The 27,112-nt window shown below is 44.6% G+C and overlaps 1 protein-coding gene across 2 annotated transcripts; it reads left to right on the forward strand.

The window, feature by feature from the left end:
- The first annotated feature begins 277 nt into the window (after positions 1-277).
- Positions 278-27,112, forward strand: ANP32E (acidic nuclear phosphoprotein 32 family member E). 2 transcript variants are annotated; one of them, XM_074390176.1, is made up of 7 exons: positions 278-682; positions 4,152-4,301; positions 6,036-6,158; positions 7,460-7,625; positions 10,813-11,000; positions 20,955-21,009; positions 24,446-27,112. In XM_074390176.1, exons 1-7 carry the CDS (start codon positions 629-631, stop codon positions 24,514-24,516), a joined length of 807 nt encoding a protein of 268 aa, XP_074246277.1. In that variant the 5' UTR covers positions 278-628; the 3' UTR covers positions 24,517-27,112. The 2 variants fall into 2 exon arrangements, with proteins under 2 accessions (XP_074246277.1, XP_074246278.1); XM_074390177.1 differs by lacking the exon at positions 278-682 and adding an exon at positions 1,775-1,927.

Consider the following 27,112-nt stretch of genomic DNA (forward strand, 5'->3'; position numbering starts at 1 on the left):
AGGCAACAAAACCGTCCGAGTGCCCAGGGAAAGCGCGCCAACTACATAAAGAAAAGTAGGGGGGCTACTGGGATTCAAAATCATTTCTCTGGGACGTACAGCCTCCTGGACCTATCGAAATTAACTGCGCGCTTGATCGTAGCCAATAGATACGGAGTTTCTGGCCCAGGTCCGCCCTGAAGACTGATAGACGTTCACGTCGCCCAATGAAATAATGTGACGCTGAAGAATCCACCAATACGTTTGGGAGGTGGGTGGAGTGTAGGCCAGGGGGTTGGCGGTGCCGTGTCATGGAGGCTCAGTCTCTGAGCAGCCATTGAAGGGGAAGGAACTGCGGGGCTGTGTGTATGTGTGTGTGTGTGTGTCTGTGTGTGCGCGCGTGCGTGCGTGTGTGTGCGCGCGCTGGTGTGTGGACAAGGAGGTGGGGGCAGCCGAGTTAGAGTCCCAACTCTTGGACTCCATTTGCTATTCTCTTCTTTCTCCCCCACACCTATCTGGTGGTAGTGGGCGTTTATATTTGCGTTCCTTTTCATTCATTTCTGAATCTTAAAAATTGTGGGTTGGGGGTGGTGGGAAAGGCAGGAAAGGGAAAGGAAGGAGAGTAGTGGCCGAAGAGCAAGAGGAGGACATGGAGATGAAGAAGAAGATTAACCTGGAGTTAAGGAACAGAGCCCCGGAGGAGGTGAGATGACTCAGCCCCCACCCCTTCCCCATCAGTCCTGTGTTCGGAGGATCGGGTTGCCGGTGGTCCCGGTGGATGTGCGGGGATGGAGGAGTAAGTGAGCCCCCACCCCCCGGGGCTAGGGTTGGGGAAATGTCCAATTTTAAGTTTTAAATCATTAAAATCTTCTACTTAAAATGGCGAAGGGTTGAAGTTTCTAGGGGCGTTTTTGTGTGTGCACGGGGGCTTAGCTCCTTTCGGCTTTCATCGAGTCGGGCGTCCGGGCCTCGTGGGGGCGGGAAGCGGGCTGGTGGGGGCGCTCCGCCGCTCGGCTCCGGCGTCCCTCCTCCCGGGGGCCGGCGGCGTGGGCGCACCCCCAGTCCCACTCGGCCCCTGCCGCAGCCCTCGGCGCCTGAGAAGTTGGTCCAACTTTTCTGCAGTGCGGCCAACTCATCTTTTTTGGGGGTGGGCTCCGCCGGCCTCGAGGCCCCGGGCGTCCGACGCCGCGCCGGGGGCGGGCTGGGGGCGCCGGCGGGGTCCGCGCGCGGTCTGCTCCGGCGGCGCCCACTCCTCGGGGAAGCCGCGCGCGCCGCCCGCCGCCCTCCGCCCGGCGGAATCTGGGTCAGCGGCAGGTTCTCCGACCGCGGGCGAGTTCGGGGACTCGTCGCAGTGACCGGAGGTGGGGAGGGGACGGGAGGCGCAGTCCGCTTCTTCCCCCGCCATGCAACGGTATTTGGCACGTCGCGTGGCCGCAACTCTGAAATTGATCCCTGGAGACGGTTTCCCCAAACTCAGCCTAAAGGGACGTGGTCGTTTCGTGCTTTAAAGATGGGTTCGGCGAAACGAAAATGATGCGCTCTCGCCGCCGTCGCCTTAGTTAAAGAGACGGGGTTGGGAGGGGCCACGCGAGGCGGGGTCGCGGTCAACTTTTCTGGGGTCGGGCGGGAGGCGTTTCCGCCTCGTTTTCGCGGTTGCCTCCTGGGCCTCAGCTACCCGGGGCGAGCGCGGGAGGGCAGCGCGAGCTGGGAGGCGACCCCTTTTTCCCTTGGGGAGTCTCCGCCCCGTGTGGGGTTTCCCGTCAGCCGGAGCGGCAGGTCGCGAGAGCGGGGCGGGTGGCCGGCGGGGCGGCTCGCGGAGGAAAGCAGCAGGCTGGCTGAAATCGGCTCTAGAATTGGAATACGAGGGAGTCGTCTAGAGCTGGACCGACCGATCGATAGGATAGAACTGGGGTGCTGTCTGTGCAGCCCCGTGGAGAAGATGAGCAAGGTCTGAGCTTTCGCGTCCGGCGTGCGGAGTGGGAACTCAGACTTTAAAAAAATTTTTATTTTATTTTATTTTTAGGTCCCTGTTTTCCTGAAATTGGCAGGTGCCAGGGAGGGGATACAGTTGCTTACTGTCAGGGTCATCCTGGAGAGAACTTGTTTCTAGAGCTTCTTGTTAGAGGCTTCAGGAAGAAAAGAAACTTTAAAAGCTGTCTCTCAGAAGCACACGTTGAGAATACTGTTGGGTGGCTTGGGTGGTTGGAGAATTGGACACCCCCACTCCCGCCAGGATTCTTTCACTTAGTGATTGTAGTGATTTCTTTGCCAGTTTTGGGGTGTTCAGGACGTTGCCTTTTTTCAGCTTCTTCCGCTCTGTTGTAATAACGGTCTCTCACATTTGTATGGACAGTTTACAAAGCACGTTTCCCGTTTCTTATTTACTTGCCTCCTTACTTGTAAGGTAGATTGTGTTGTAGAATCCAAATTAGCAGATGGAGTCTCAGGGCGGTGAAATGATTTACACAAGCGGAGGAACTGGTTTTCTGACACCACATGGAGCAGCCCCCACCCCTCGGCTAAACAGGGAGTGGAGTCAGAAGACTGAACCAGTCCTCAGACCTGCCGCAAACCAACTGTGAGCCTAGGCAAGTCATTCTTGACCTCTGGGCCATAGTTTCCTCCTCTCCAAAACGGAGCTCAAGATGCTCTCTCTGACCACAGAAATAATTTTGTCAGCGTCATTCTAACAGCGAAGGTGGCATTCCTTGTTGCTAAATTTTAGCCCTCAGATACCTCAAACAAGTTTTCGCCTTGGGTATAGAGAACTACGATCTTCGGCCTTTCCGTTAAAGATTAAGTCCATTCAGGCCTCCACCAGGAAGTTTGTTACTACAACTCTTACCTAATAGGGAATTCAGCGCCACTTCCTCAGGGATGGGGAAAAGTGCACAGAAATGCTATTACACCCGAGTGGTAGGGAGAAGTAACATTTTGTTAAGAACGTATTGTTCTGGGTGATACTGTTGGGCCAGGACGTGAGAACACATCACACCCTCTGGACTGTTCCCAGAGGAGCTTTCTAACATTTCTTCATGAAGGGTAAGGAGGTTTTTTTTGAGTTATGATGGCATTTATCAACCAAAGAGAAGGGAGTTTAAACTAAAAAAGTGATTAAACAGTTTCTTTTTTTTTTTTTTTTTTGGTGAGATACAGTCTTGATCTGTCGCCAAAGCTGGAGTGCAGTGGCGCGACCTCGACTTACTGCAACCTCTGCTGCCCGGGTTCAAGCGATTCTCCTGCCTCAGCCTCCTGAATACCTGGGATTACAGGTGCCCGCCATCACGCCCAGCTGATTTTTGTATTTTTAGTAGAGACGGGGTTTCACCATGTGGGCCAGCCCTTTTCTTGAACTCCTAACCTCAAGTGATCCACCTGCCTCCACCTCCTCAAGTGCTGGGATTACAGGTGTGAGCCATCGCACCCGGCCCTCTTTGTAGGTTTTAGGGCAACTCACTTAAATCTTTTCCTGGTAGCTTAGGTGCCCCCTCCTTCCATAAATATATTCTCTGTTGTTGAGGGTCCTCTTCGTCAGGGTCAGAACAGGCTTCACATGAGAACTTCTTCAAAGTTTGTTTCTTATGCATCAGTGATTTGAAGCAGGTCTTGAACTTTAGTCCAAGTTTAAATTTAAAAGATGGCCGGGCGCGGTGGCTCATGCCTGTAATCCCAGCACTTTGGGAGGCAGAGGCAGGTGGATCACGAGGTCAGAAGATCAAGACCATCCTGGCCAACATGGTGAAACCCCGTCTCTACTAAAAATGCAAAAAAAATTAGCTGGGCGTGGTGGCACGCGCCTGTAGTCCCAGCTACTTGGGAGGCTGAGGAAGAATCGCTTGAACCCAGGAGGTGGAGATTGCAGTGAGCCGAAATCGCTCCATTGCACTACAGCCTGGGCGACAGTGTGAGACTCTGTCTCAAAAAAAAAAAAAAAAAACCCAAAAAAAGAAATTTAAAAGATTACTTATAGTGATGACTTAAGATTGTATATTAGTTTTGGGGGGAAATGAAAAGACTCTGTGTAAGGGGATTGATGGGGTTTTGTTTTGTTTTGTTTTAACTAATGGGCAATCAAACTGGCGATTGGTGATTTCCAGAGTGTCAAGACCCAAGTCTATAGCTAAAAAGATTACAAACAAAAGAATCATTAATCAATGTGTTCCCTCTTACAGGTGACAGAGTTGGTCCTTGATAATTGCCTGTGTGTCAATGGGGAAATTGAAGGCCTGAATGATACTTTTAAAGAACTAGAATTTCTGAGTATGGCTAATGTGGAACTAAGTTCACTGGCCCGGCTTCCCAGCTTAAATAAACTTCGAAAAGTAAGTTGGCGTTTACATGAAGCATCATGATTTGAAAGCCATGGCTATTATGTCTAGTGTTTGGCCCAATTGAATGACCATTCTGTTTGCTAATTAGAAGTTTTTAAGTTACTAGAGATAAGAAAAAGTTATATAGGATTTTGGGTATCAACTCATACTGCTTTCATTCGTTCATTCATTCATTCCTTTATTTATTCGAGATGGAGTCTCACTCTGTCACCCAGACTGGTGTGCAGTGGTGTAATCTTGACTCACTGCAACCTCCATTTCCCAAGTTCAAGCAGTTCTCCTGCTTCAGCCTCCCAGGTAGCTCGGATTACAGGCACCCACCACCACACCCGGCTAATTTTTGTATTTTTAGTAGAGATGGGGTTTCACCATGTTGGCCAGGCTGGTCTTGAACTCCTGACCTTGTGATCCGCCCACTTTGGCATCCCAAAGTACTGGGATTACAGGTGCGAGCCACTGTGCCCGGCCTTATTTATTCATTTATTTTTGAGACAGGTCTTACTCTGCTCCCCAGGCTGGAGTGCTGTGGTGTGATCTCAGCTCACTGGAACCTCTGCCTCTCAGCCTCAAGCATCCTCCCACCTCAGCCTCCTGAGTAGTTGAGACTACAGGCATGTGCCACCACACCTGGCTAATATTTGCGTTTTTTATAGTGACAGGGTTTCACCATGTTGTCCAGACTGGTCTTGAACTCCTTGGCGCAAGTGATTCTCTTGCCTTGGCCTGCGACAGTGCTGGGATTACAAGTGTGAGCCACTCTGCCCAGCCTAGAAATTTAAATCTAATGGCGGAATTGCCTTATAACATGAATTTTAATTTAATTAAATATTTTTCTCACATCATGACATCCAAATGTAGTACAACTAGAATCTAGGCTGGATTAGGAGCCCATTATGTAGATGTTCGAATACATTATTTGGCAGATGTAGATAGGAATTTGGAAATTAATGATCTGTAGTGATCATTTCTTGAAGCCAGAGAGAATAACTTTTTTTTTTTTTCTTTAAATTGATATACTTTAAAAATCTTTGATATGCCAGGCTTGGTGGCTCACACCTGTAATCCCAGCACTTTGGGAGGCCGAGTCAGGTGGATTACTTGAGGTCAGGAGTTCAAGACTAGCCTGGCCAACTTGATGAAACCCTGTCTCTACTAAAAATACAAAAATTAGCTGGGCCTGGTGGCGGGAGCTGTAATTCCAGCTACTCGGGAGGCTGAGGCATGAGAATTGCTTGAACCCAGGAGGTGGAGATTGCAGTGAGTAGAGGCTGCATCACCGCACTCCAGCCTGGGCGACAGAGTGAGACTCTGCCTCAAAAACAAGACAAAACTTGGGCCGGGCGCGGTGGCTCAAGCCTGTAATCCCAGCACTTCGGGAGGCCGAGGCGGGTGGATCACGAGGTCAACAGATCGAGACCATCCTGGTCAACATGGTGAAACCCCGTCTCTACTAAAAAAATACAAAAAATTAGCTGGGCGTGGTGGCGTGTGCCTGTAATCCCAGCTACTCAGGTGGCTGAGGCAGGAGAATTGCCTGAACCCAGGAGGCGGAGGTTGCGGTGAGCCGAGATCGCGCCATTGCACTCCAGCCTGGGTAACAAGAGTGAAACTCCGCCTCAAAAAAAAAAAAAAAAAAAAAAAAAAAACAAGACAAAACAAAACAAAACTCAACTCTGATATACTACGTTTACTATTCTTTGTTTTCTTCCTGTGTTGAATATATAGTTGGAGCTTAGTGACAATATAATTTCTGGAGGCTTGGAAGTCCTGGCAGAGAAATGTCCAAATCTTACCTACCTCAATCTGAGTGGAAACAAAATAAAAGATCTCAGTACAGTAGAAGCTCTGGTAAGTGGAACGGTTTTGTCTCTGGACTTGCTTTTTTTTGGTTAAATTTTCTGAGATTTGTTTGTGTCTTACTAATTTCTATTTAACTCTTGAAACTTCTGAATTTTTTGTATGTTACGATCTAGGCAGTTACTGCTTTCTTTTCCTTTAGAGTAAAATATGCAGACGAATTTTTAAATCAATGAAAAATTTAACCATCAACTTTAAGGAGTTGACTATCTGATTTTAAAATTTCCAGTATTTTTTTTTTTTTTTGAGACGGAGTTTCGCTCTTGTTACCCAGGCTGGAGTGCAATGGCACGATCTCGGCTCACTGCAACCTCCGCCTCCTGGGTTCAGGCAATTCTCCTGCCTCAGCCTCCTGAGTAGCTGGGATTACAGGCACACGCCACCATGCCCAGCTAATTTTTAGTATTTTTAGTAGAGACGGGGTTTCACCATGTTGACCAGGTTGGTCTCGATCTCTCGACCTTGTGATCCACCCGCCTCGGCCTCCCAAAGTGCTGGGATTACAGGCTTGAGCCACCGCGCCCGGCCTGTATTTTTTTTTTTTAACCTCTTATTCCTTTACCTTCCTTCTTGATTTTTTTTTGAGTTATTTTATTATTTACCGTCTTCTTTCTTGGTATGAGGGAAGGAAAAGAAAAAGTGACACTTATTGCTTTGATTTTTAAAAAAGATTGGAGGCTGGGCACAGTGGTTTATGTCTGTAATCCCAGCACTCTGGGAGGCAGAGGTGGGAGGATCACTTGAGTCCAGCAGTTTGAGACCATCCTGGGCAACGTAGTGAGACCCTGTCTCTACAGAAAGAAAAAAAAATTAGCCAGGTGAGCTGGTTGTGCTTGATAATAATAGCCCTTCATTATAAAACTCTAAAAAATACAAAAATCATTCTTAATTTCAAATATATATTTTCTGGATCATGAATTGAAAAGAAAGAATGCAGCTGGGTACGGTGGCGCACACCCGTAATCTTAGCACTTTGGGAGGCCGAGGCGGGTGGATCATGAGGTCAGGAGATCGACACCATCCTGGCCAACACGGTGAAACCCCGTCTCTACTGAAAATGTAAAAAGTAGCTGGGTGTGGTGGCGCGTGCCTGTAATCCCAGCTACTTGGGAGGCTGAGGCAGGAGAATCGCTTGAATCCGGGAGTTGGAGGTTGTAGTGAGCTGAGATGGCGCCACTGAACTCCAGCCTGGTGACAGGGCTAGACTCCATCTCAAAAAAAAAAAAAAAAAAAACACCAGAATTATATGGTATTTTAAATCTTGAATGTAAGTTTTAACTTTACTTTTCCAGCAAAATCTTAAAAATTTGAAAAGTCTTGACCTGTTTAACTGTGAGATCACAAACCTGGAAGATTATAGAGAAAGTATTTTTGAACTGCTGCAGCAAATCACATACTTAGATGGATTTGATCAGGAGGATAATGAAGCACCAGACTCTGAAGAGGAAGATGATGAGGGTAATAATTTTTAATATTCATAACTGTGTCATAATTGTAGCGTCTGCTCTAGCTGTGCAAATTAGATTGGGCCTGGAAATTTAGGTGTGGGAAAAAAAAACCCACAACAAGATATTAGTAAGACAAGAAAAAATTAACTCATAGCTCTAGCCAATATTTCCTCTTTTAGATTTCCTATAGTTTCAGGGATTTAATGACTATTATAACATGAAGCTCTGTGAAATTTTATATCTGTAGAAAGTTGTACACCCAGTAAAAGTGGCAACCTCTTAAATAGTATGTTTTAAAAAAAAAGAACCACTTGTAATAGCCAAAAAGCAGAAACAACCCAAGTGTCTATCAACTGATGAATGGATTAAAAAAGTGTGGTTTAGCCGGGCGCGGTGGCTCAAGCCTGTAATCCCAGCACTTTGGGAGGCCGAGGCGGGTGGATCACGAGGTCAACAGATCGAGACCATCCTGGTCAACATGATGAAACCCCGTCTCTACTAAAAATACAAAAAATTAGCTGGGCATGGTGGCACGTGCCTGTAATTCCAGCTACTCAGGAGGCTGAGGCAGGAGAATTGCTTGAACCCAGGAGGCGGAGGTTGCCGTGAGCCGAGATCGTGCCATTGCACTCCAGCCTGGGTAACAAGAGTGAAACTCTGTCTCAAAAAAAAAAAAAAAAAAAAAAAAAAAAAGTGTGGTTTATACAGTGCAGTATTATTCCACCATAAATATGACTGATACATGCTACTGATGTACTGAAGTACTGATACATGCTACATGAATGAACGTTCAAGATGTTCTGCTATGTGAAAAGAGAGACACAAAAGGCGACATAGTTTGATTTCATTTATACTGAAAGCTCACGGGAGGCTGAGGCAGGAGAATTACTTGAACCCGGGAGGTGGAGGTTGCAGTGAGCTGAGATCGTGCCACTGCACTCTAGCCTGGGTGACAGAGCGAGACTCCGTCTCAAAAACAAAACAAACAAAAAAATCTATATGTGATTCAGAATAGGCAGAAGGTTCAGAATAGGCAAATCTATAGAGACAGAAAGTAGATTATTGGTTGCTTGGTGCTGGTGGAGAGGAAAATGGGAGGGTGACTGCCAATGGGTATGGGATTTCTTTTTGAGGTGATGAAAAATATTCTAGAATTAGACTGTGAGTATACATTTAAGTGGGTGACTAACAGATCAGATGACAGAATAGCTGTTTGTAATGGAATACTGCTTGTAATTATCCAGTGAAAAGTTTTTTATTGTAAAAAGAAATTTGGCCGGGCGCGGTGGCTCACGCCTGTAATCCCAGCACTTTGGGAGGCCGAGGCGGGTGGATCACGAGGTCAAGAGATTGAGACCATCCTGGTCGACATGGTGAAACCCCGTCTCTACTAAAAGTGCAAAAAATCAGCTGGGCATGGTGGCGCGTGCCTGTAATCCCAACTACTCAGGAGGCTGAGGCAGGATAATTGCCTGAACCCAGGAGGCGGAGGTTGCGGTGAGCCGAGATCGCGCCATTGCACTCCAGCCTGGGTAACAAGAGCGAAACTCCCTCTCAAAAAAAAAAAAAAAAAGAAAGAAATTTGATTGGCTGGGAGTGGTGGCTCACACCTGTAATCCTAGCACTTTGAGAGGCCAACACAGGCGGAGCACAAGGTCAGGAGATCGAGACCATCCTGGCAAACACGGTGAAACCCCGTCTCTACTAAAAATACAAATAATTAGCTGGGCGTGGTGGCACACACATGTAGTCCTAGCTAATTGGGAGGCTGAGGCAGGAGAATCACTTGGACCTGGGAGGTGGAGGTTGCAATGAGCTGAGTTGATGCCACTGCACTCCAGGCTGGGTGACAGAGGGCGACTCTGTCTCAAAAACAAGAAGAAAGAAATTTGATAGATGAACAGTGTTATAAAATGATGAAGTTATTGATAAGCAGGTGTATTTTAAGATTAGATTAAGGGGGTACATGTGCAAATTTGTTCTGTGGGTGTACTGTATGATGCTGAGGTTTGGTCTTCTACTGATCCTATCACACAAATAGTGAACGTGGTGCCTAATAAGTAGTTCTTCAGCCATCCTCCCTCCCCTCTTGAGGTTTCCAATGTCTGATCCCATCTTTATGTCCCTGTGTCCCCAGTGTTTAACTCCTGCTTCTAAGTGTGAACATACAGTATTTGTTTTTTTGTTTCTGCATTAATTCACTTAGGATAATGGCCCCCAGCTGTATCTATATTGCTGCAAAGGACATGATTTCATTCTTTCTTTATGGCTGTGTAGTATTCCGTGGTGTGTATGTTCTACATTTTCTTCTTTTTTTTTTTGAGACGGAGTTTCGCTCTTGTTACCCAGGCCGGAGTGCAATGGCGCGATCTCGGCTCACCGCAACCTCCGCCTCCTGGGCTCAGGCAATTCTCCTGCCTCAGCCTCCTGAGTAGCTGGGATTACAGGCACGCGCCACCATGCCCAGCTAATGTTTTGTATTTTTAGTAGAGACGGGGGTTTCACCATGTTGACCAGGATGGTCTCGATCTCTTGACCTCGTGATCCACCCGCCTCAGCCTCCCAAAGTGCTGGGATTACAGGCGTGAGCCACCGCGCCCGGCCATGTTCTACATTTTCTTTATCCATTCCACCGTTGAGGAGCACCTCGGTTATTTCTGTGTCTTTGCTATTGTGAGTAGTGCTGTGGTGAACATACAGGGCACGTGTTTTTTTGGTGGAATGATTTACTTTCCTTTGGGTGTACACCCAGTAATGGGATTGCTGGGTCAAATGCTAGTTGTATTTTTAGTTATTTGAGAAATTCCCAACCTGCTTTTCACAGTGGCTGAACTAATTTCATTCTGACCAACAGTATGTAAGCACCCCCTTTTCTCTGCAGCCTTCCCAAAATCTCACAAGCAAGTTTTGAAGTGTAAAACAGAAGTAAAACAGACTTTAGTGCATGTAATGTTTTGATGAGTATATATATATTGGATACCAGTATTTGAAACCATATTTCTCACATGTGGTTTATAGGAATAACTAGGAATGTTGTAAACAGAAATCTTAAAAAAAAAAAAAAAAGTATCGCTCTGACTTACTCTCCACCTATTGGCTTAAGAGTTTGAAGTGACTGGGCAAAGATAAAAAGCATCAACATATGAGGAAGAAACATTTGCCCAGTCATTTACTCATCTTTAAAATATTTTTTAAAGATGGAGACGAAGATGACGAAGAGGAAGAGGAAAATGAAGCTGGTCCACCTGAAGGTTATGAGGAAGAGGAGGAGGAAGAGGAGGATGAGGATGAGGATGAGGATGAAGATGAAGATGAAGCAGGTTCAGAGTTGGGAGAGGGAGAAGAGGAAGTGGGTCTCTCATACTTAATGAAAGAAGAAATTCAGGTGAATACACCCTATTTACGTGCACTGAAAATCAATTTCTAGGCATAGAGCTAAGTACTATATAAAGTATCTTTTGTAGCAATCTGAGAATTGTTTCTAGGTTGTGAGTGTGCAAATGTCTACCCACCTGTCTTTTTTCTCATTGTCCTCCATTCCAGACCATATCCAGATGATCGTAAACACCTATTGATTTTACCTCCCAGATAACTTTCAAATCCGTTACAGCCTCAGTGGCATGGTATGATGGAACCATTTGACAAATGTCTGTGAACCTCAGTTTCTGCATCTATAGAGCAGATTAGGCCAGGCGTGGTGGCTCACACAGGTCAGGAGTTTGAGACCAGCCTGGCCAGCATGGGTAGGGAAACAGGTATCTACTAAAAATGCAAAAATTAGCCAGACATGATGGCACACACCTGTAGTCCCAGCTACTCAGGAGGCTGAGGCCTGAGGATCACTTGAACCCAGGAGATGGAGATTGCAGTGAGTTGAGATCATGCCACTGCACTCGAGCCTGGGCAATAGAGCAAGACTGTCTCAAAAAAGAAACAAACAAAAAACCAGGTCATATCAACCTCATAGCATTAAGGATTTAACAAGATAATCGCAGGGCGTGGCAGCTCACGACTGTAATCCCAGCACTTTGGGAGGCTGAGGTGTGTGGATCACCAGGTCAGGAGATTGAGACCAGCCTAGCCAACATGGTGAAACCCCATCTCTACTAAAAAGAAAAAAGAAAAAAAAAAAATTAGCCAGGCATGGTGTCGGTTGCCTGTAACCCCAGCTACTTGGGAGGCTGAGGCAGGAGAATTGCTTCAACTCAGGAAGCGGAGGTTGCAGTGAGCCGTTATTGCACCACTGCGCTTCAGCCTGGAGACAGAGTGAGACTCCATCTCAAAACAAAACAAAACAAAACACAAGATAATCTATGTATAGAATGTAGACCCTGGCACATTACAGGCACTCAAGAAACTTGTTTCTTTCTCCTAATTATCTCTTGTGTATACTTTTGTGGCAGCTTTCTAAATAGTCTCTCTGAATACAGCATCACCACTTCGGAGTATTCTCCACAGTGCTGTCTGGTTAGTCGAAGGCAAATGTGATTATCCACTAGCCTTCTTGAAACCCTTGAAGGTTTCTCTGTTGCCCACAAGACATACAGAGCCCTTCATTTCTACCATTTGTTTCCTCCTCCTCCTTTTTTTTTTTTTCCCTGCCACAGAGTCTCACTCTGATGTCCAAGCTGGAATGCACTGGTACAATTCTTGAGTCACTGCAACCTCTGCCTCCGAGGCTCCCTAGTTGCTGGGACTACAGGCATATGCCACCACACCCAGCTAATTTTTGTATTTTTCATAGAGATGGGGTTTCTCTTTCTTGGTTAGGCTGGTCTGAGACTCCTGACCTCAGGTGGTCTGCCCGCCTCGGCCTCCCAAAGTGCTGGGATTACAGGCATGAGCCACTGTGCCCGGCCTAGTGTTAAGTAATTTTAAAATGGGCTTGGTGGCTCACAGCTGTAATCCCAGCATGCTGGGAGCCCAAGGCAGGTGGATCACCTGAGGTCAGGAGTTGAAGACCAGCCTGGCTAACATGGTGAAACCCCGTTTCTACTAAAAATGCAAAAAATTAGCTGCGTTCACTGGTCCACACCTGTAATCCCATCACTTTGTGAGGCTGAGGCGGGCTGATCACCTGAGGCTGGGAGTTCGAGACCAGCCTGACCCACGTGGACAAACCCCACCTCTACTAAAAATACAAAAAATTAGCCGGGTGTGGTGGCACATTCCTGTAATCCCAGCTACTTGGGAGACTGAGGTAGGAGAATCGCTTGAACTTGGGAGGTGGAGGTTGCAGTGAGCCAAGATCCCGCCGTTGCACTCCAGCCTGGGCAATAAGAGTGAAATTCCATCTCAAAAAAAAAAAAAAAAATTAGCCAGACATGGTGGCGCATGTCTGTAATCTTAGCTACTCAGGAAGCTGAGGCAGGAGAATTGCTTCAACCCGGGAGGTAGAGGTTGCAGTGAGCTGAGACTGCGCTATTGCACTCCAGTTTGGGTAACAAGAGCGAAACCCCATCTCAAAAAAAAAAAAAATGACCTTCAACTAACTGCAGATGTTCAGGTTTATCATTCCATTGAGTACTGGAAAATATTAACCAAAAAATGACATGGTGAAGTACAGAGTAAAAACCTTAAGATAAAAATATGTATTATATATATATTTTTACATATATATTATATATATATTTATATATGTATTTATATATATATAAAAATGTATATATACACACATATATACATATACACATATATAGATCAATATGTATTATATACACATGTGTATTTTATATATATATATATATATATATATATATATATATATATATATAAAACATTAAGTCATTGTAGGGCTGTTAGGGACCTGTAATTTTGATTCATGATGAGATAATTTGGATGTTTAAAATGAAGCCCTGTTTAAGGCTGGGCATGGTGGCTCACGCCTATAATCCTAGCTCTTTGGGTGGTCGAGGTGGGAGGATTGCTTGAGGCCAAGAGTTCAAGACTAACCTGGCCAACATAGCGAGATCTTGTCTCTTAAAAAAAAGAAAAGAAGTCTTGTTTTAGAAGGTAAGTGACAGGAGAAGCTTCAGAGACTATTGAGATTTTGAAAGACATTAGAAGGAAATAAAAAAGTATATTCGATTAACTATTTCTTTATTTGAGTCTTTTTACTTCTTCCTGTTTCAGCTATTTTTCAGAGATAAAGGATTAATATTTATAAAAAAGGACTTTTTTTTTTTTTTTTTTTTGGAGACAAGATTTTGCTGTGTTGCCCAGGCTGGAGTGCAGTGGCATGATCTGGGCTCACTCCAACCTCTGCCTCCTGCACTCAAACAGTCCTCACAGCTCAGCCTCCTTAGTAGCTGAGACTCCATGCATGTGCCACCACACCTGGCTAATTTTTCTTTTTTTTTTTTTTTTTTTTTTTGTGGGGACGGAGTTTCGTTCTTGTTACCCAGGCTGGAGTGCAATGGCGCGATCTCAGCTCACCGCAACCTCCGCCGCCCGGGTTCAGGCAATTCTCCTGCCTCAGCCTCCTGAGTAGCTGGGATTACAGGCACGCGCCACCATGCCCAGCTAATGTTTTGTATTTTTAGAAGAGACGGGGTTTCACCATGTTGACCAGGATGGTCTCGATCTCTCGACCTCGTGATCCACCCGCCTCGGCCTCCCAAAGTGCTGGAATTACAGGCTTGAGCCACCGCGCCCGGCCTAATTTTTCTATTTTTTTTTTTTTTTTTTTGAGACGGAGTTTCGCTCTTGTTACCCAGGCTGGAGTGCAATGGCGCGATCTCGGCTCACCGCAACCTCCGCCTCCTGGGTTCAGGCAATTCTCCTGCCTCAGCCTCCTAAGTAGCTGGGATTACAGGCATGCACCACCACGCCCAGCTAGTTTTTTGTATTTTTCTTTAGTAGAGACGGGGTTTCACCATGTTGACCAGGATGGTCTCGATCTCTCGACCTCGTGATCCACCCGCCTCGGCCTCCCAAAGTGCTGGGATTACAGGCTTGAGCTACCGCGCCCGGCCTAATTTTTCTATTTTTTGTAGAGATGGGGGCTTCATCATGTTGCCGGGTCTGGTCTCAGACTCCTGACCTCAAGTGATCGCTTGCCTTGGCTTCCCAGAGTGCTGGGATTCAGGGCATGAGCCACTGCGCCCAGCTGAGAAGAACTTTGTGTATATGTATAGTGTAGTTCATTAAAAATGGAGGTGAGGGTGGGTGTAGGCACAATGGCTTATGCCTGTAATCCCAACACTGGGAGGTTGAGGTGGGAGGATTAATTGAGGCCAGGAATTCAAGACCAGCCTGGGCAACATGACAAAACCCCATCTCTATAAAAAATACAAAAATGAGCCAGGTGTGGTGGCTTGGGCCTGTAGTCCTAGCTACTAAGGAGGCTGAGGTGTGAGGACTGCTTCAGCCTGTGAGGTTGAGGCTACAGTAAGCTGTAATCTTACAACTGTACTTTAGCCTGGGTGACAGAGTGAGACCCTCTCTCTTTAAAAAAAAAAAAAGGCTGGGTACAGTCGTTCACACCTGTAATTGCAGCACTTTGGGTGGCCAAGGCGAGTGGATCACCTAAGGTCAGGAGTTTGAGACCAGGTTGGCCAACGTGCTGAGACCAGACCCCTATCTCTACTAAAAATACAAAAAATTAGCCAGGCATGGTGGCTCATGCCTGTAATGCCAGCTACTTGGGAGGCTGAGGCAGGACAATCGCTTGCACCCGGAGGCAGAGGTTGCAGTGAGCTGAGATTGCACCACTGCACTCCAGCCTGGGCAACAGAGTGAGACTCTGTCTCAACAAAACAAAAGGAAACGGAAGGCTTTAGGAGGATTGGGAATTATGGTTCCCTTATACCACTTATAGCACAAACGAGACAACATTTTATTTCCTACTAATAAAAAGAAGACTATAGTCTCTACTGAGCAAGTGTCTAGTGAAAGCTGAGCTTACATTGAGAGATATGATCTAGTGTATTTTTTTAAATAAAGGAGGCTCAAAAACATGAATGAATTAATCATATTTTGTTTAAAACAAGATTTAGAGAAATTTGCTTTTTAACCTGGGGCTTTTCTAAATTATCAAGTAATGCGATTAATATTTCAAGTGTTTTAAAAATTATTAATATTTAAATATCCTTTTTTTATTTTTTAATATTTATTTAGTTTTGAGATGGAATCTCGCTCTGTCGCCAGGCTGGAGTACAGTGGCACAATTTTGGCTCACTGCAGTCTCCGTCTCCTGGGTTCAAGCGATTCTCTTGCCTGAGCCTCCCGAGTCGCTGGAACTACAGGCGCTTGCCACCACTCCCAGCTAATTTTTGTATTTTTTTAGTAGAGATGGGGTTTCACCATGTTGGCCAGGATGGTCTCGATCTCTTGACCTTGTGATCTACCTACCTTGGTCTCCCAAAGTGCACGGATTACAGACATGAGCCACCACCTGGCCTATTTTATTTTATTTTTTTGAGACGGAGTCTTGCACTGTCGCCTGGGCTGGAGTGTAGTGGTGCGATCTCTGCTCACTGCAACCCCTGCCTCCTGGGCTCAAGCAATTCTCCTGCCTCAGCCATCCAAGTAGCTGAAATTCTAGGCATGTGCCATCACACCTGGCTAATTTTGTATGTTTAGTAGAGACAGGGTTTCTCAATGTTGGTCAAGCTGGTCTTAAACTCCCGACCTGAGGTATCTGCCCACCTCAGCCTCCCAAAGTGCTGGAATTACAGACATGAGCCACTGCTCCCGGCCAACTGCATAATTCTTGTATCAGAAGTCATTCTTGTAACTGTCAGTTGAAACATTATAAAGCATCTCCATACCCGAATACCAGTAAGCTATAAGGAGCAAAAGGAACAGATGAGATAACAAAGAGCATAAAAAGGACCACAATGAAAATCAGGAAAAACTGCAGACTATACTGAAGAAGAAAAAAAAGTGGGGGCAAGGGGAAGATTGAATGTGGCTTTTGTTGCTGAATTTGTTTATTAAAAAAAGAAGAGATGAGGCCGGACGTGGTGGCTCATGCCTGTAATCGAAGCACTTTGGAGGCCAAGGCGGGCAGATCACCTGAGGTTGGGAGTTCAAGACCAGCCTGGCCAACATGGTGAAACCCTGTCTTTTAAAATAAAGAAGAAGAGTTGGGGCCAGACCTGGTGGCTCATGCCTGTAATCCCAGCACTTTGGGAGGCTGAGGCGGGTGGATCACAAGGTCAAGAGGTCGAGACCATCCTGGTCAACTTGGTGAAACCCCGTCTCTACTAAAAATATAAAAAATTAGCTGGGCATGGTGGCACGTGCCTGTAATCCCAGCTACTCAGGAGACTGAGGCAGGAGAATTGCCTGAACCCAGGAGGCAGTGGAGGTTGCGGTGAGCCGAGATCGCGCCATTGCACTCCAGCCTGGGTAACAAGAGTGAAACTCCATCTCAAAAAAAAAAAATTTTTTTTCTTTTTCAAATGAGATGGGAGTCTCGCTATGTTGACCAGACTGGTCTTCAACTTTGGCCTCCCATCTCGATTTCCCAAAGTGTTGGGATTAAATGTATGAGCCTCCACACCCAGCCGAGTCTTCTTATTTCTTCCTATTTCAGCTGTTCTTCAGATGCAAGGGTTTAATATGTATAGAGAAGGACTTTATGCATGTATAGTGTTTTTAATTAAAAGTGGAGGTGGGAGTGACAGTGAGACTCCCCATTAAAAAAATAATCATGCAGTTTAGTTTCTCATGGACTTCTAGCTAAATGTTGGAAAAATAGATTCTGTTTAATATTTCTAGACATAAAGGGGGGTGAATACCGTGAAAAAAGAGATTTGTCTAAGTTTTTTCTAACTACATTGGTTCTTGGCATTTTTCGATTGTTAGAGCCGTTTTGAAGACCAGTAAACTTTTGTGGCATTGGAAAGCAGACCTAGATTGGTTTATTTTTTTTTTTGAGATAGAGTCTCACTTGGTCACTCAGGCTGCAGTGCAGTGGCGTAATCTTGGCTTCACTGCAACCTCTGCCTCCTGGGTTCAAGCAATTCTTCTGTCTCAGCCTCCTGAGTGGCTGGAATTACAGGATTTCTTTTCAAATGAGATGGGAGTTACCCACTACCATATCTGGCTAATTTTTGTATTTTTAGTAGAGATGGGGTTTCACTATGTTGGCCAGGCTGGTCTCGAACTCCTGACCTCAGGTGATCTGCCTGTCTCAGCCTCCCAAAGTGCTGGGTTTACAGGCATGAGCCACTGCACCTGGCTGGTTCACTGTTGTTGTTTTTTTTTTTTTTTGAGAGAGAGAGAGTCTCACTTTGTCACCAGGTGCCAGGCTGGAGTGCAGTGGTACTATCACGGCTCACTGCAACCTCCACCTCCCGAGTTCAAGCAGTTCTCATGCTTCAGCCTCTCGAGTAGCTGGGACTACAGGTGCATGCCACCGTGCCCAGCTACTATTTGTATTTTTAGTAGAGACGGGGTTTCACCATGTCAGCTGGGATGGTCTTGATCTCTTGACCTGGTGATCCACCCGCCTCAGCCTCCCAAAGTGATGGGATTACAGGCGTGAGCCACTGTGCTCAGTGGTTCATTTTTTTAAAAGACGTAGCACTTCATCTGTTTGGAATACAGCCATTTGGAACATAGCCAGGAACAAGACAGTAAGTATAAAAGGCCTCTGAGCTGCCAATATAAATAACAAGATATCTTATTTGTAGGAGAATGTTCAAGTTAAACCTTTTTTAAAAAATTGGCCGGGCGCGGTGGCTCAAGCCTGTAATCCCAGCACTTTGGGAGGCCGAGGCGGGTGGATCACGAGGTCGAGAGATCGAGACCATCCTGGTCAACATGGTGAAACCCCGTCTCTACTAAAAATACAAAAAATTAGCTGGGCATGGTGGAGCGTGCCTGTAATCCCAGCTACTCAGGAGGCTGAGGCAGGAGAATTGCCTGAACCTGGGAGGCGGAGGTTGCGGTGAGCCGAGATCGCGCCATTGCACTCCAGCCTGGGTAACAAGAGCGAAACTGTCTCAAAAAAAAAAAAAAAAAAAAAAAATTCAATTCTCTGATAAGCTTGTTGATCTTTTTTCTTATTCTATAATTGAAATAGTAACTGGTAGTAAAAGAGAAGGCAAAAACTAGGAAAAGAAACAACTGAAAATGGAGGCCATAGTCTTTTTCAAAAGAATAAAACCATCCTGCATATATGAATATGCTCTGAGGGAATCAGCATATATAAATTGTTATAATGTTCATGATCAAAGTGAGGACCATGATTATTCAAGAAAAAGGTTCAGCATAAAATGGTAGACGTGTATACAGTGCACTTTAGAGATGTATATTCCAACTGGCAAGAGTTTAAAAAAAGTGCTTATGATGCTTCAAGGCAATGTTTAAATCTTAGCTATCGGCGGGGCGCGGTGGCTCAAGCCTGTAATCCCAGCACTTTGGGAGGCCGAGGCGGGTGGATCAGGTGGTCGAGAGATCGAGACCATCCTGGTCAACATGGTGAAACCCCGTCTCTACTAAAACTACAAAAAATTAGCTGGGCATGGTGGCACGTGCCTGTAATCCCAGCTACTCAGGAGGCTGAGGCAGGAGAATTGCCTGAACCCAGGAGGCGGAGGTTGCGGTGAGCCGAGATCGCGCCATTGCACTCCAGCCTGGGTAACAAGAGCGAAACTCCGTCTCAAAAAAAAAATAAAATAAATAAAATAAATCTTAGCTATCTAGAACAGTATGTTTCACAAGAGTTGCAGATCAAGGTTTATCATGATTTGTAATTGACATTTGCTATTTTGCTGTGTAGACTTTTAGATGTGTAAGGAATTTATTATCAGTCTTTCTAGATGAATACTTTTATTGATTGGAAAACTGAGGTCCAGAGAGATAGAGACTTGTTCAACACATACATAGATAAAGTTAATACTAAATGTTTATAACTAAATTGAGTCTGGGATTCAGATTATTACTACTTTGGTCTGTAAAATAGAAGATCCTGTTTTTAAAATAGTCAAAAGTTGCTCTGTCCATTATGGTGGCTAGTAGACATATGTGGCTATTCAAAATTGATTAACATTAAATAAAATAAAAATTTCAGTTTCTCATTTGCATTGGTTACATTTCAAATGCTCAGTAGCTAAGTGTGGCTATTGCTACTGTATTATACAACACAGATATATAAAACGTTTCCTTTGCTGGAGAAAGTTCTTTTGAAGAATGCTAGTTTAAAGCATAACTTATTTTCATAAAGAAACTGGAGATGGGCCGGGCGCGGTGGCTCACGCCTGTAATCCCAGCACTTTGGGAGGCCGAGGCGGGTGGATCACGAGGTCAAGAGATCGAGACCATCCTGGTCAACATGGTGAAACCCCGTCTCTACTAAAAATACAAAAAATTAGCTGGGCATGGTGGCACGTGCCTGTAATCCCAGCTACTCAGGAGGCTGAGGCAGGAGAATTGCCTGAACCCGGGAGGCGGAGGTTGCAGTGAGCCGAGATTGCACCATTGCACTCCAGCCTGGGTAACGAGCAAAACTCCGTCTCAAAAAAAAAAAAAAAAAAAAAAGAAACTGGAGATACAAGAAATGCTGGGTTCCCCATTTATACTGATGTGATTACTATACCTTTTGTGCCCGTATCAAAAGATCTCATACCCCGTAAATACATATACCTACTATCTACTCATAAAAATTAAACAAACAAACAAAAAGACTTGGCCCAGCATGGTGGCTCATGCCTGTAATCCTAGCACTTTGGGAGTCAAGGCAGGCAGATCACCTGAGATAAGGTGTTCAAGACCAGCCTGGCCGACATGGTGAAGCCCTGTCTCTACTAAAAATACAAAAATTAGCCAGGTGTGGTGGCTCACACCTGTAATCCCAGGTACTTAGGAGGCTGAGGCAGGAGAATTGCTAGAACCTGGGAGGCAGAGGCTGCAGGACTGCAGTGGGTGAGCCCAGATCATGACACGATACTCCAGCTTGGGTGACAGCAGTGAGACTCCGTCTCAAAAAAAAAAAGGCCTAGGGGAAAAAGCTATACTTGAAAGACACTAAAAGAAGAAAAAAAGAAAAAAACCTGGAGATTCAGTTAGGTTTTTAAAAAGACCTTTATAAGAATGGCAGAGGTTGGCCGGGCGTGGTGGCTCACGCCTGTAATCCTAGTACTTTGGGAGGCCCAGGTGGGTGGATCACCTGAGGTCAGGAGTCAAGACCAACCTGGCCATCATGGTGAAACCCCATGTATATATTTTTTTAAAAATTAAAAAAAAAAGAAAAAGAAAAAGAAAAAGAATGGCAGAGGTTGTCAAAACACAGAATAACCATAGTTTATTTGCTCTTACTGGACTATATTACAAGAGTGAAAAATCTGTTATATTTTTTAATTCTCAAACTGAATATTTGAATTTCAAGGATGAAGAAGATGATGATGACTATGTTGAAGAAGGAGAAGAAGAGGAAGAAGAAGGTGAGTTACATTAGCCATAAACAAATTCTAAAATTAAGGACATAGTTATTTTTCTTCTTTTTTTTTTTTTTTTTTTTGAGACGGAGTTTCGCTCTTGTTACCCAGGCTGGAGTGCAATGGCGCGATCTCGGCTCACCGCAACCTCCGCCTCCCGGGTTCAGGCAATTCTCCTGCCTCAGCCTCCTGAGTAGCTGGGATTACAGGCACGCGCCACCATGCCCAGCTACTTTTTTGTATTTTTAGCAGAGACGGGGTTTCACCATGTTGACCAGGATGGTCTCGATCTCTCGACCTCGTGACCCACCCGCCTCGGCCTCCCAAAGTGCTGGGATTACAGGCTTGAGCCACCGCGTCCGGCCGACATAGTTATTTTTCATACAGTTCATTTATCATACACTTTAAAGAATGAGTGTATAATGTAGATTTTTACTGATCCCTTTGATTTTGCTTTATCATAGAGTACCTTCAAAGTTATAAAAGTTTTTTTGTTTTAAGAGTAATTGTCTTAGAGCACTCATTAATTCCATTAAAAATAAACAGCTTATAACATTTATTTTAAAGACAGAAATGAAGGGATGAATGGAACCTTGAGCTCAATTTATTATTTTCACAGAGCCTCATTTTGGAGAGAGTAAAGCTTATTTGTAAGAGAGGAGCAGTTGAACTCTGGATAATTAATGCCCTTTTTAGATTTGCTTTCTAGGCCTTTCAAAAAAATGTATTATTATTTTTTGAAACGCAGTGGCACAATCTCCACTGACTGCAACCTTCACCTCCTGGATTCAAGTGATTCTCTTGCCTCAGCTTCCCAAGTAGCGGGGATTATAGGTGCCTGCCACCATTCCTGGCTGATTTTTTGTTTGTTTGTTTGTTTTTGTATTTTTAGTAGAGATGGGGTTTTGCCATGTTGGCCAGGGTGGTCTTGAACTCCTGGCCTCAAGAGATCCACCTGCCTCAGTCTTTCGAAGTGCTGGGATTACTAGCATGAGCCACTGTGCCCAGCCTTTTTTTTTTTTGAGACGGAGTTTCGCTCTTGTTACCCAGGCTGGAGTGCAATGGCGCGATCTCGGCTCATCGCAGCCTCCGTCTCCTGGGTTCAGGCAATTCTCCTGCCTCAGCCTCCTGAGTAGCTGGGATTAACAGGCACGCGCCACCATGCCCAGCTAACTTTTTGTGTTTTTAGTAGAGAGGGGGTTTCACCTTGTTGACCAGGATGGTCTCGATCTCTTGACCTTGTGATCCACCCGCCTCGGCCTCCCAAAGTGCTGGGATTACAAGCTTGAGCCACCGCGCCCAGCCCTTTTTTTTTTTTTTTTTTTAAATCTGAAATAGGTTTCACTCTTTTGCCCAGGCTGGAGTGCACGGCTTACTGCAACCTCAATCTCCTTGGGCTCAGGTGATCCCCCTTCATCTCAGCCTCCCAAGTAGCTGGGACTACAGGGACACACCATCACAGATGGAGTTCTCCATATTGCCCAGGCTGTCTTGAATTCTGGGTTCAAGCGATCTGTCCACCCTGGGCTCCCAAAGTGCTCAGATTATAGATGTGAACCACCATGGCCAACCAATATTTTTATTTTATTTTACTGTTTTGAGACAGGGTCTCTGTCAGCAGTGAGTGCAGTGCTCACTGCAGCCTCGATCTCTAAGGCTTTTTTTTTTTTTTTTTTGAGACGGAGTTTCGCTCTTGTTACCCAGGCTGGAGTGCAATGGCGCGATCTCGGCTCACCGCAACCTCCGCCTCCTGTGTTCAAGCAATTCTTCTGCCTCAGCCTCCCTAGTAGCTGGGATTACAGGCACGTGCCACCATGCCCAGCTCATTCTTTGTATTTTTTTTTAGTAGAGACGGGGTTTCACCATGTTGACCAGGTTGGTCTCGATCTCTTGACCTCGTGATCCACCCTCCTCGGCCTCCCAAAGTGCTGGGATTACAGGCTTGAGCCACCGCACCCGGCTTGACCTCTAAGGCTTAAGCTATCCTCCCACCTCAGCCTCTTCCAAAGTAGCTGAGACTACAGGTGTGCACAACTTCACCTTGCTAATATTTTTATTTATTGTATAGACGGGGTCTTGCTGTTGCCCAGGCTGGTCTTGACCTCCTGGGCCCAACTGATCCTCTTGCCTTGGCCTCCCAAAGTGCTTAGATTATAGATGTGAGCCACTGCACCCAGCCTCAAAATAATTTTTTTTTTTTTTTTTTTGAGACGGAGTCTCGCTGTGTCATCCAGGTTGGAGTGTAGTGCCATGATCCCCACTCTCTGCAACCTCGGCCTGCCGGGTTCAAGCGATTCTCCTGCCTCAGCCTCACGAGTAGCTGGGATTACAGGCGCATGCCACGGTGTCGGGTTAATTTTTTGTATTTTTAGTAGAGATGGGTTTCACTATGTTAGCCAGGATGGTCTTGATCTTCTGCCCTTGTGATCTCCTCGCCTCGGCCTCCCAGTGTTGGGATTACAGGCATGAGCCACTGTGCCCCGCTGAGCCTCAAAATAATTTTTAAAGTTTACTAACAATTGCGTTGATGTCAAGCCCCTAGTTTCTTAATCTGTACTTCATGATATGGCCACAAGGGTGCATAGCAAACTGTAATTATTTATGGATTTCCAAGTCTGTTTTCAACCTACTCAAATTTTAAAAAATTCAGAGAGGAAACTGGAAGTATAAGTTCCTTCCTTCCTCCGTTGGTCCCTTCTTCCTATCCTCCCTCTCTCTTTTGAGACAGTCTCTTTCTGTCACCCATACTGGAGTGCAGTGGCACAATCTTGGCTCACTGCAACCTCCACCTCCCGGGTTCAAGCGATTCTCCTGCCCCAGCCTCTCAAGTAGTAGGGACTGCTGGCGCCTGCCACCACGTCCCACTAATTTTTGTATTTTTAGTAGAGATGGGGGGTTTCATCCTGTTGGCCGGCCTGGTCTCCCAACTCCTGACCTCAAGTGATCTGCCCGTTTTGGCCTCCCAAAGTGCTGGGATTACAGGCGTGAGCCACTGCGCCTGGCCAATTTTCTTCTGCCATTAACCTTTTTTTTTTTTTTTTTTTTTTTTTTTTTTGAGACAAAGTTTTGCTCTGTTTCTCAGGCTGGAGTGCAGTGGCGTGATCTTGGCTCACTGCAACCTCTGCCGACCGCTTCCTGAGTTCATGTAATTCTCCCGCCTGAGCCTCTCGAGTAATTACAGGCACCTACCTGGGATTACAGGCGCCTACCACCACACCCAGCTAAGTTTTTGTATTTTTAGTAGAGGTGGGGTTTCACCTTTTTAGCCAGGGCTGAAGTGATCCATCCGCCTGCCTGGCCTCTCAAAGTGCTGGGATTACAGGTGTGAGCCACCGCGCTAGGCCCCGCCATTAACTTTTCACTAAGATTCAAAACTTTGTAATGGAACCAATGCTCATTTGTTAGAATGAAGCCTTTTACATTTTTCCTTCCACTGTTTCAGAAGAAGAAAGTCTTCGAGGGGAGAAGAGGAAACGAGATGCTGAAGATGATGGAGAGGAAGAAGACGACTAGATCATTCTAAGACCAGATTCTCTAACGTTTCTGGGTGTGCAATGGAGTGATCACGTCTTTGTTTCTTCATGTACGATAGCTATCCCTACAGAAGATAATGTGTAACTTTTTATAGGAAAAGTGTGGTTTTACTATTTTTGCCTTATCATTCCAAATAAGAACTAGTCTGTTAATGATCATATTGTATGTAGAGAAAAAATTTTCACTAACTACCATTGTGGAATTCCCTAGCAATTTATTTAGACTCTTAATTTTTAAAATTCAAGCTTACTGTATTAGGCATTTTTAGCTCATAATTAAAACATCACTTTTACACAGGTGTAGTTTGATGCATTTCATTCCTTATTTATAAATTAACTGAAATTACAGTTTGCTGTAATATGAAATGACAATAGTCTCTTGAGTGGTAAGTTGGTTATTTTTTTAGAGGTGATCCAGGGATCTTTAGTTTGAAGGCAGTTACCTTTTTTTTTGAGTAAGAGTGTTTGGTTGCTTTTTTGTCGCAAGTAACTTGGAAAGTAGAAGCAGAATAGTAGAGGTTGTATTCAGCAACATAGTTCACAGATTTTGTGGAGGTTCTGTTCAGTAACATAGTTCATGGATTTAGTGGTGACTGATAATTTCATCTTTGAAGGACTGATTTTATTTTTGAAGGAAAAAATCGCTTATACGAAGTCCAGAGACATGCAGGTGAGCCCTTTCATCAGGCTGCAAATCATGACATGCCAATGGTGGTTTATTTTGTTTTGTTTTAGGTGTGCATTCTTTTTCTTCTTAGCAATTTCTTTATGATCACCTTCCCTTCTTGTTTCGTTTCCTTCCTGCTCTCTCAAAAGAAAGTTGGGAAACTTGTGAATACCCAGGAAAACCTTTAGTCTTATACCTCAACTACCTTTCTGTCCTGTCTGGGTTTTAAATAAGTGAAGTGAAAGAAGTTGACTATTTTCTGACCTAAGAATATATTATCAATACAGTTTTATGCGGTAAGCTCTGCTTACCATAAATGTTTCTTGGTTGACAACATCTAAGGTTATATTAGTAGGATGAAGAAAGAAAAGCAGGGGGTGGTTTTGGAAGCAGTATTAGTGTTCCTCAAAAGTCAGAACAATTGCCTGTTGAACATTAAAGTCAAATTTTAAAGTTGGCTTCTGAAATGTTTTGGATACTACTCTGCAAAGTATTCCTAATTTTTCTGAGTAGAACCTTTAATTCCTACAGTTTTAAAGCATTACCAGATAATAGCATTTAATTGGAATATACTAGGCAGTTGAAAAATATTTAAAACTAAATTGACATTAAAATTAAGATTTGTTTTCAAGTGTATGTCCATTAAAAGTAGAAACGCCGGGCGCGGTGGCTCAAGCCTGTAATCCCAGCACTTTGGGAGGCCGAGGCGGGTGGATCACGAGATCGAGAGATCGAGACCATCCTGGTCAACATGGTGAAACCCCGTCTCTACTAAAAATACAAAAACTAGCTGGGCGTGGTGGCGCGTGCCTGTAATCCCAGCTACTTAGGAGGCTGAGGCAGGAGAATTGCCTGAGCCCAGGAGGCGGAGGTTGCGGTGAGCCGAGATCGCGCCATTGCATTCCAGCCTGGGTAACAAGAGCGAAACTCCGTCTCAAAAAAAAAAAAAAAAAAAAAAAAAAGTAGAAACATATTTGGGATGTGAGTGTTTGTTTCCTTACATGGCTACTAAATAAAATATAATGAATAGACAAATATATCTCCCCTTTTGCTATGGCGGCTCAATGTTCAAGGCAATGGCTTTTTAAACCTGGCAATCTAAATTTTTTTCCCTTTGTTTTGAGTATTTGTAAGTTTTTAAAAAGTTAGTGTCGGCAGATTGATTGAGGTTATGCTTCTGTACCTGGGACACGTTTAAATACTGAGTATAGTACTGCTGCTACTGCTTCTACAATGTAAAATGTGTGACTTGTTTAAACGTAAAAATTATGATGTTACTTGTGGAGAAACTAAAAAAACTGCAAAACTGACTGAAATAAAACACTTGGAATAAGTGTAGTGAGGGGATCGGAATCTCCAAAAGACTAACATTTTTCTTCTGCTTTTAAAAATTGAAATGCCCTGTTTTAGTTTCTAACAATTCTCATTACATATTATGCCAGATTACAAAAATACTTATTTTTAAAATAAAATCTATATATTGACTTTCTTATCAATCATCTTACTGTGCAATCAAAATTAGAGTACTTTGGTTTGAAAACAACACTTAGAGCCTCCAGGTAACTTTTAAGACTTACTTAGCTTTGTGGGTGGTATTTTCATGCAAATAAGTAAGGGTGGGTTTTATATTTTGTAGAAGTTTTCGGTCCTATTTTAATGCTCTTTGTATGGCAGTATGTATATAGTGTGTTAAGTTCCTCAAGAATCTCCTTTAAAACTTTGAAGTTAATACTTTTGTGCAACTGTGTTTTGAATAAAGCCATGACAGTGTTAAAACAAACAAAAAAATTTGCAGTACTCCTGATTATTCTTTTATTGTTTCTGACTGTTCCTGTTTTTTTTCTGTGACTGCTGTAACTTAAAGTTTTTGAAACTGAATTGCTTCAAATAAATTGAAGATTTGTTATAA

This window comes from Saimiri boliviensis, chromosome 19, assembly GCF_048565385.1.
Source record: "Saimiri boliviensis isolate mSaiBol1 chromosome 19, mSaiBol1.pri, whole genome shotgun sequence".
NCBI lineage: Eukaryota > Metazoa > Chordata > Mammalia > Primates > Cebidae > Saimiri > Saimiri boliviensis.